General features: G+C 39.7%; 1 protein-coding gene across 4 annotated transcripts in view; it reads left to right on the forward strand.

Moving 5' to 3' along the window:
- Positions 1 to 9,582, forward strand: part of SEMA6D (sema domain, transmembrane domain (TM), and cytoplasmic domain, (semaphorin) 6D) — a 15,539-nt gene extending 5,957 nt beyond the window's left edge. The window contains exons 14-19 of one of the 4 annotated variants that reach the window (XM_009994444.1): positions 198 to 338; positions 436 to 513; positions 1,377 to 1,438; positions 2,112 to 2,168; positions 3,976 to 4,143; positions 6,199 to 9,582. In XM_009994444.1, coding sequence (XP_009992746.1) covers positions 198 to 338; positions 436 to 513; positions 1,377 to 1,438; positions 2,112 to 2,168; positions 3,976 to 4,143; positions 6,199 to 7,493 — 1,801 coding nt within the window. In that variant the 3' untranslated portion in view covers positions 7,494 to 9,582. The remainder of the gene's footprint in view (positions 1 to 197; positions 339 to 435; positions 514 to 1,376; positions 1,439 to 2,111; positions 2,169 to 3,975; positions 4,144 to 6,198) is intronic. The other 3 variants (XM_009994445.1, XM_009994447.1, XM_009994446.1) reach the window with 3 other exon arrangements.
- Positions 9,583 to 9,942: the final 360 nt, after the last annotated feature.

Raw genomic sequence — 9,942 nt, forward strand, 5'->3', positions numbered from 1 at the left:
CCCTACATAGTTCAGCAAAGTTGTCACCTAGCTGTAAAAAAGAGACAGAAGCTGGCATTTACTAACCCTTAGGTTTGTTTAGAAACCACTTGGAAAAGACTAGTATGTTACATTTATATACATGTAGAAGTCTGTTTTCAGTGTCTACACAGATGTAAGTAATAAAATAATGGCTTCCCATTGTTTTTGCTGAACAGGTGTAATACTGAGAGTGAGGAAGACAGGAAAGTCCTTTCTCTTCAGCTGGATAGAGACCACCATGCTCTGTTCGTGGCATTCTCCAGCTGCATCATTAGAATTCCCCTGAGTCGGTGTGAGCGTCATGGATCATGTAAAAAGTACGTCCGTGTTCCCAACTCCTCAGAAGGGCACTAACATTCCTTGAGAAGAAAGTAAAAAATATGCATTATTTTTGGGGGGTTTTTCTCTTGCAAGGGCATGTATTGCTTCACGGGACCCATACTGTGGCTGGTTAGACCATGAGACCTGTGGACAAGTGACACCAGACTCACTGTAAGTACTGCTTTTGGAATTAGCCCAGCAGCTCTCCATATACTCCATAGACCCCTTGAGCTCACATCCTCTGCCTGTTCCCTTGCACTCAATTAATATATCTCCATTCTTTTAGGGGTGATTTTTCAGTATGCAGTATATGTAAGAGAACAGAATGCTGAAGTCTGACCCAATTCTGCAGTCTCTAGGTGAAGACTTGCTTTCAGTGGGAGTTTTACATGTGTGTGGGAAGACAAGCAAACCTGTGAGAAGAGCAGTTGGAAGCAGAAAGGCAAGAAATTGCTGCTTGCAAACCTGAGCAGCTCAGAGAGGACAGTACACAGTATCCTCTCCTAGTTGTGCTCACAGGCAGGGCACAGTCAAGTGCAAATATGAAAGCACAGGATTCAAAGTGGGAGAAGAGTAAGATTTTGCCTCTGTAGCTTGCTGATATATATGCATACCAAAGGCATTTTGCATAAATCAAGTCTGTAATGTACAGTGCATTAGCAGCTGTATCTTAAAAAGAGGCCTTTGTAGGAAGCCACTGCCATCTTCAACTAGTATAATTGGCTGGTTGTGTCTAAACCCAAGGGAACTCCCAATGTAGGAGGCATGATGAAGTTGCTGGAAAAAGGGACTTATTTTCTATTTCCTGGCATAACCACATATATAGAGTTTAAAAGCCTGGTTATAACTAACTTGTGCATTTTGTAAAACAATTTTTTTGGACCATACCCTCGTTCTTTGCTGCTTCCACAGGAAAAAAAAAAAAAAAAAAAGCAAGCAACACCACAAGAACAAAAAAAAAACACCCACCCCATTTGTTTCCCTACTAATACTGGTAATTGCAGGTTCTCTTTGTTTCTTTCATACACCCACAGCACCGGGGGATATGTACAAGATGTTGAATACGGCAACACAGCGCAGCTTGGGGACTGCCACGGTAAGGCACAGTCATTGCTGCTTGTTCAGGATGTCTCACCAGCAGTCTGTGGCCACACCTCACTGTGGATGTTAAATTTGTGATGAGCTTTTCAGTAACATGATGAACACATCACCTGGTGTTATGTGAATGTTCACGAAGCTGAGCATTTTGGTCCTGGGTGGGCAAGCAACACCACAAGAACAAAAAAAAAACACCCACCCCATTTGTTTCCCTACTAATACTGGTAATTGCAGGTTCTCTTTGTTTCTTTCATACACCCACAGCACCGGGGGATATGTACAAGATGTTGAATACGGCAACACAGCGCAGCTTGGGGACTGCCACGGTAAGGCACAGTCATTGCTGCTTGTTCAGGATGTCTCACCAGCAGTCTGTGGCCACACCTCACTGTGGATGTTAAATTTGTGATGAGCTTTTCAGTAACATGATGAACACATCACCTGGTGTTATGTGAATGTTCACGAAGCTGAGCATTTTGGTCCTGGGTGGCAGAGTTTTGTCTTTCCTTCACCAGTTTACAACTCTATGGGGTCTACAGAAAAGTATTGAAGAATTTATTTTTTATAACCAGTAATATTTTAGTTTTTATTTTCCATTACTCAGGTTTGAGATCTTTTGCTTTCTTTTTTTGTTACTTTTTACTGATTACTTGTTCCTTTAATTCTTTTAGAAATTTTGCCTACTACAGCTACACCAGATTACAAAATATTTGGCGACCCAACATCTGGTTAGTTTTTTTTAATTTTTTTGAATTAATGACCTTTACTTTCCTTCAGTTCAGCATTTTCAGCCCTTTTTTCCGTCCTTTTGCACAGTTGGCAGTCCTCCATTTTTGTGCTTTTACTCATGTTCCCACTGATGGTAAAGATAGTCAGACTCTTCTCACTCAGCACTTCACCCTGTGCAGCCGCATGTTAACAGCTCATTATTTATTGAGACATCTTTTATTAAAGAGCCTGATTAACATAGATGACATCTTCACTGCACGAAAGTCCACTAAGCTTTACTCTTTATCCCCAGCCATGCATTTGTGAATGCCCCTATTGGTCATCTCTAGTAGATGAATGGCAGAATTTCATCATCTTCCTCCTCGCTTCTCCTTTCCTTTTCCTTCTTTCCCAGCAAGCTTTTTGCACAAATACACATTCCCTAAAAATGTGTATTTCTATATTTTTCAAATGTTTTAAGTAGTTTGTGCTAATGGAAAAATTTAACATCACCAACTGTGTAGCTTAATGAGGACTTGTGTAGACAAAGATGGCTTAGAAAGAACTTTATACATTGTTAGTCGATGGACTTCCACATCCTTTTCTCCTTTAGTGATTTTTCTAATAGTGTGTTCACCTCTAGCTCCTGGTGCTCAGGAAGCCAGGACCAAGTGTGTCTCTATTGAACTTGAAAGCAGAAACTGTGTTGACTTCAACAGGAGCAAGACTGAGCCCTTACTTTCCAGTCTTTGCTCACAGCACTTGGTCTCTGCCTTCAGACATTTCTAACTGATAAATATGAAAATAATCTATTGCTATGTTAAATTTGTAAGAGTGCAACAAGAACACTATTTTGTGTTTTGGTTTCTGATGCTACTTGCGTAACTTGACAGGAAGTAATGTTTGAGACAAGTATTTTCCAGATAAATTTACCCAGAATGTAAGTTAGGGACTCACTTTGGAAAGAAAAACGAAACAAACTGTGTTACATGGAAATGCTACATTGCTTGCACAAGTGTTTAATTAATTTTCAAAGGTTTTAGGACACAGACACAACTGAACCTTATTTTCAAGTCCTGAATGAGCGTGCTTTTGAAGTACATTTCTCATCTTGAGCCATAGACTTTCATGCCTAAACCTACTGGGACAGTGAACAGAAAATACTTGAGTGTGCGAAGCAGCTTTCAGATTGCAAACCCAGTTTGGTCTGTTTCCTCCTCATGTGCATTTTTCATGTAGACTGTGGTAGTTCTGTTCAGCAAATGTATTACAGAGCCAGAATCTATGCAACATTGTTCCTTAGGAACCATTACAAAATAGAGGTTAAAAACATTCCTGTCATCCCCACCTGTAGAAATGGCTCATTCAGCAGTTCCTGGTATACCATAACAACACTGAGGGAGCTGATCTGGTTTCTCAGGCATATCCTGTCACAAGTGTGTTATCTTTCCAAGTAACTTTTTTTTTTTTTAAAGATGTTTAAAAGGCAGCCAAGTGAGTTGTGAGTAATTAAGTAGAATAAGCGGTGCTTTTCACCTCCACCAGTTGCTTACTTTAACTTTTGCACTGCTTTCATGTTTGACTTCTCTGGCTTTTTGGTTACCAGCTGCTTATGTTTTAATATGTTTTTTTTCATACTTAAAGTTTTGAACCAATTGATTTTAATCAGTCCTCTGTACTTCTGCAGAGTGTAGGGGGGGGTCACATTTTGCTCTGACCTGTAACTCCCATTAAATACTGTCTCCAGCTGTAGCTTAGATTTGCCATGAAACAGTGAGGAAAGTCTGACTGTAATACACATTAATAAAAATCTGTTTGCCACCACAGACATGGAGTTCTCCTCAGCTTCCATTACCACAATGGCAAGTATCCCAGTTATATCACCTAAAGTGATTGGTTCCTGGAAACCTAAAGTGACTGGCTCTCGGAAATTTGTAGTTCAAGATGACCCAAACACTTCTGATTATTCTGATCCATTATCAGGTGTCCCAAAGGGTAAGGCCTTACTAGGGAATACATTGTAGCTGAATGGAAACCTGATAGTCTCAGAGTGATCTAGGCTTAAATGTAACAGCCATGATTGTTGGGCTGTGCGTTACACCCATTTCCTGTGAATACACAGACAGTGCAACCATGTTTTTCATACCTACTTTAGCCAGTGTACAAAGTGCTGCCTAGAGCTCATAATGCAAAACACTGGTGATAAGCTCAGCTTTATTCCTGGAGTGTTCCAAAGCTCCCCTTAAAATCAGTGGAAATTCTGGATGCGTTAAAAAAAAATTACATTCAAGACCTACCTGCACCTCTGGTGGTTGTTTCCAAACCATTCTAGTTTGGATTAGACTGTTAGTCCTCATGAATGGTTGCTTACAAGAGCCTAATGGTGGTTTGTTTTGTTTTCATTTGGGTTGTGGGTGAGTTTTTTTTGGGCAGAGGGGTATGAACAGAAGCTAAAGCAAAGCTCTATGACAGATCCATGCATATCCCAAACTCTGCCTGCCTGCAGCATGTTTCTTGACAACATGGGTCAGTTCTCAGGAAGGATGTGATGAATTTTTATTCTTAGGATATGAGCATCCCATTACAGATGATCTCAGTACATGGAGAGACGTACATGGGATTTAAGCTGAACACAGAAGGAAACATTCTGCATGTAATTAATCTTTCTGTAGCCATTCTTTCAGCTAAGGGACCCTTTGATTAGGCTCTTACAGCAACAAAAACTTGAATTCAGTAGGACTATTGTAGTCAACCAAATGAAGAATCTTCCAATCCCATAACCAAAACTTAATACAAGTCTTTATCAGCACAGAACAGCCAGGTGGCAGACATGTTTGCACAATTCTGTATTTACTGAAAATCTCACCAGCCAAAAATCATTTTTGTTTTATTACCATTCACCAAAACATATCAGGTTTCCTATCAGCCATTATGGCAGTGCATTTATCATTTTAATTTGTTGCACTTATTTTGTCTTGCTTTAAGTTTTTGTTACCATTTGCTCTTGGTTCCAAATCACATTTTGTGTCATAATTACTAACGAGCTTTACTCATGTTTTCTTTCTTCTGCACAGTGCCATTAAAACCTGTAACCCTGAACATTAACAATGTTCAAAGGCCTTGCCTTTAACAAAAGGGGATGTCTTCCTTCCCTCTTGCTCTCCATTTTAACATCCCTTGGGATATTTAACAGAATTACTTTCATTAAAAACTAACATTGTCTTAGCTGCAAGATGTCTGTGGTTGCTTTTAAAATCTCAAAAAACAAAAGGAGCTTCCTAATACACAAATAAAAAGCTAATCCAATATTTAGCTTCTTAGTCTAAACTAAAATTTTTCTAATTTATAAATATTCTCTAATAAATTAGCTGTGCAAGTTGTTTTTTTATATATTATATAAGTATTTGTGTTCATTATTGACCAAAAAAAACCCACAGAAAGTGCTCTAATAGAATGACATAATCTTAAAGTTCAAAAAATGGTACTTACCTAATGCAAGGTGTGCCACTCCAGGGCTAGCATATTACCATTACCTTCGTGTTAACAATGCAGTACGTACATTATAAAGTTTTGAACAACATTTGCATAATCCTGTCTCTTTTTTGATACTGATTAATGAGTTGGGCAGAAAATTGAGAGAGAAATCCATCCATGAGTTATTAATTGCTGTCTGGCCCAGTAGCACCTTCTAACCTCAATTTTAGAGCAGAAATTGTTAGTGTTAATAACATACAGCCCCTGTTCATGAGCCTTAAAGGAAATCTGGGTACAGGCTAAACCAATCGTAATAGGAGGAGAGAAGCTTCAACAAGCATTCATCAGTAGCAAAGGAAATGGACAGTCTTCATTTAGACTGAGCAGTGCTCACACAGTCACCTTTCTTTATAAAATGATTTGCATTCAGCAGTGCTGTGGATTGCAGGAGTTACACTAACACCAGACACAGAGCGCTTGCAAACACCTGACAGACACTGCCCTGAGGGAGGCTGCCTTCTGAAACCTTGCTGTGATGTACATGTGGATTTATGATCTACTGCATGTCTTTTGCAGGTGTAAGGTGGGAAGTACAGTCAGGAGAGTCCAACCAAATGGTACACATGAATGTCCTAATCACTTGTGTCTTTGCTGCATTTGTCCTGGGAGCCTTTATTGCAGGAGTGGCCGTTTACTGTTACCGGGATATATTTGTGCGGAAATCCAGAAAAATACACAAAGATGCAGAGTCAGCCCAGTCCTGCACTGACTCCAGTGGGAGCTTTGCTAAACTGAATGGGCTGTTTGACAGTCCTGTCAAGGAATACCAACAAAACATTGATTCACCCAAACTTTACACAAACCTGTTGACTAGCAGAAAGGAGTTGCCACCAAACGGCGATACAAAGTCCATGATGATGGACCACAGGGGTCAGCCTCCGGAATTAGCTGCGCTTCCAACTCCTGAATCTACACCAGTTCTTCAACAAAAGACTCTGCAGGCTATGAAAAGTCAGTCGGACAAAGTGCATAGTAACCTCAATGCTTCACGAAAGGAAACTCCACTCAAAAGTCCTCAGTTTTTTCCTTCCAGTCCTCCACCTCACTCTCCTCTAAGTCACGGACATATTCCTAGTGCCATTGTTCTTCCCAATGCTACCCATGATTACAACACATCTTTCTCAAATTCTAATGCACACAAGGCAGACAAAAAGATGCAACATATTGATCATCCACTTACAAGACCATCCAGCAAAAGAGACCACAGGCGATCTGTTGATTCCAGGAACACCCTGAATGATTTTCTAAAACACTTAAATGAAACTACTAGTAATCCCAAAGCAATCATGGGAGTGGCCCACCAGACTTTAATGCTGGATCCAATGGGAAATATGTCTGAGGTCCCACCGAAGGTTCCCAACAGGGAGGCATCATTATACTCTCCTCCATCAACTCTTCCACGAAACAGCCCTGCAAAACGAGTGGACGTTCCCACCTCTCCTGAAGTACCAATGACCTCTTTGGAAAGGCAGAGAGGTTACCACAAAAATTCTTCACAAAGGCATTCAATATCTGCCCTTCCTAAAAACTTAAACTCACCAAATGGTGTTTTATTATCCAGACAGCCTAGTGTTAACCACGGGGGTTACATGCCTCCCGCAGCAGGCACAAAGATGGACTACATGCAAGGGACACCTGTCACCGTTCACCTCCAGCCTTCCTTGTCCAGGCAAAGCAGCTACACGAGCAACGGCACCCTTCCTCGCACGGGAATAAAGAGGACACCCTCCTTAAAACCTGACGTGCCACCAAAACCCTCATTTGTTCCTCAGACAACATCTGTCAGACCACTGAACAAATACAGTTACTAGGACAATTCTGTGCTAAAAATGAGTGTGGCATTGACCTGCACAGGTTGTGAGATGATCTTGTTGTAGACACATAAGACAGAGACTTGCTTGTTACTAAAGAGAACCAAGTGGCCAAAGAAACTGTCTGTATTTCAGCAACATCTGTGTCTTGCCACATGTAGCTATAGCAAGACTTTGTGCACTTACTAAGAGCAAACACAAAAAACAAAGGAAAGTGCTGGTCATTACATTTCTTTTGTTTGGAGCTAAGGAGACATGTAGCACAATGGGGTGGGGGCTACTTTACTGTTCTAAATAGGTAAAAATAAGAGAAGTTCTTGCGGAAAAAAATCAGTAAGCAAATACTTGAAAAATGGGTTCCATTTTAGACTGCCATTAGGTGTGGTCCTTCCCATTAAATGTGAAAATTTTAATATGTATGCATTCACCTTGCCTCTTGCACAAATGTCAGAAAATGGTAATGTCTCAATGAATAAGTGGGTTAATAATTTGCTGGAATTCAGTCTCTGGCCCAACTGTAGCATTACTTTTTTTTTTCCTCTCCATGTGTGTGGTCTGTTGTTTGTGCCACAGATAAAGCTGTGCGTGTGTGCGTGTGTGGATGTGTGTGTGTGTTACTGTACACACTAGGATGTACTTAGATCCCCATTGCATCTTTTATGCTATGGAATTGTTTACATTGAGCATGACTGAACAAACAAATGACTGCCTTCTGCAGCCCGTTGGGGTCAGTTTGGAGACAGCTAAGGATGAACTGTGCATCTCTGCCAGCCTTCTGAATGACAACACCTTGATGAACAAGTCACCCAGTGAACGAATGCAGATGTGTTTAATTCTTCGTAACTCTGTTGTGCTGCTATTGATTCAGAGCTGTGCATTTCAAACCTAGTGTTGTGGGCTGGAACGGGGGAGTTTGACTGTGTTTCCACAGTGCCTCCATCCAATACCTGGCCACTGTGAACTTGAGCCCCTGTACTTCTCATTGAGGGCAGCTACTAATCAATTCATTTGGCAAAGGCCTGTGTAACTAAAGAAGGTTACAGTTTTGTTGCATTTAATAACGCCCTACACGCTGATAGACTCTTGTCAATAAACAAGAAGAAACATTAATTGGCCTGGCAGAAGCAATCTGTGAAAACTACAGTAGTGCAATCAATTTGTTTTTGTTGTGTAATGTAAGGGGGTTTGTTTTTGGTTTTTTGTTTTTTTTCTCCAAAGTCATGCAGGTAATGACACTATTCTGTAAATATTTTGTGTGAGTTTACCTGAATCTGTGCATTTTGTGCCTTATTCATGCAAATGATAAAAGTACTAAAAAAAAATAAATCAATAAATCTGTCATGCGTTCTCACTATAGCAAGTGCCAGTTGTAAAACCTCTCAGAAGCACCCAAAAAACCCCAAAAACATAAAAAGCAGAAATAATTAATAGTAACTAAAGGCAGCCTACAATCCAAGAAGACAGCAGCATTTAATCACCTTACCATGATAAACATTCCACTCCAGCTCTCTGAAGGATCAAACAGTTATAATGTGAAATCAAATGAGGTTTCTAGGGTAATGGAACACCTGCTAAAGTCGTGTAAGCTATTTAGTAGGTTTTATAGTATCCACTTGCAGCTGATGTTCAACACAGATGGCTATTTTAGCTTGCAAACTACACACTACCACATTGTTTATTGAACATAACTATAGAAATAACCATGGCAGAGGAATATTCATGAATTAGCAGGACAAATAACTGCAACGGATTTCAGAGATGGTGGAGATTTATATTATGTGTTCAAAGGGGAGAAAAGGCTAGTCACTGAGAACTGGATCTGTTACAGAACAAAGGATAAAGGATAGAGGATAGAAGTAGTCATTTTTTCCTGTAAGGCTGTAAGGGACATTTATTTCCTGAGACCTCTGGATTCAAAAATCAATGATCTCTCCTCCTAAACATTTCTGCCTTGCAACTAAAACACTACAGATTAATTACTATTAAAAATGTACTCAGTTGTCAAAAGACACAAACTGATCCGAATTCACTTTACAAATATTAATTAATAAATACAGACGTGTGTGAAACCGAAAGATAAATGTATGTGAACCCTGATAACCTGTAACATTGTGCTGCCTTGTAGATGGTAATGTGAGTTCTCTCAGTATTTATGTTGAAATTTCTAACATTCAAACTGTCCTTCTTCTGTTAATTTAATAATAAAAGATGCTTTATCCATTTGTGCAAAGGTAAACGCAGATTGTATCTTTTTTAATGGTACGGCATAAAAAAAGTAACCCTTAAATGAAGCTGCTCTATACTATAGAGTACTTTAACATGTATAGATATCTTGTAAACTTGTATTGTGGATGTGTAAATACTACGTTCTTTGGGTTTTTAACACCGCATGTAAAGTCAAAATAAAATATTCCAATGTACAAGTGTCTATTTCATTATTAGTGACACA

This window comes from Chaetura pelagica, unplaced genomic scaffold (assembly GCF_000747805.2).
Source record: "Chaetura pelagica isolate M959 unplaced genomic scaffold, ChaPel_1.0 scaffold222, whole genome shotgun sequence".
NCBI classification, from domain to species: Eukaryota; Metazoa; Chordata; class Aves; order Apodiformes; family Apodidae; genus Chaetura; species Chaetura pelagica.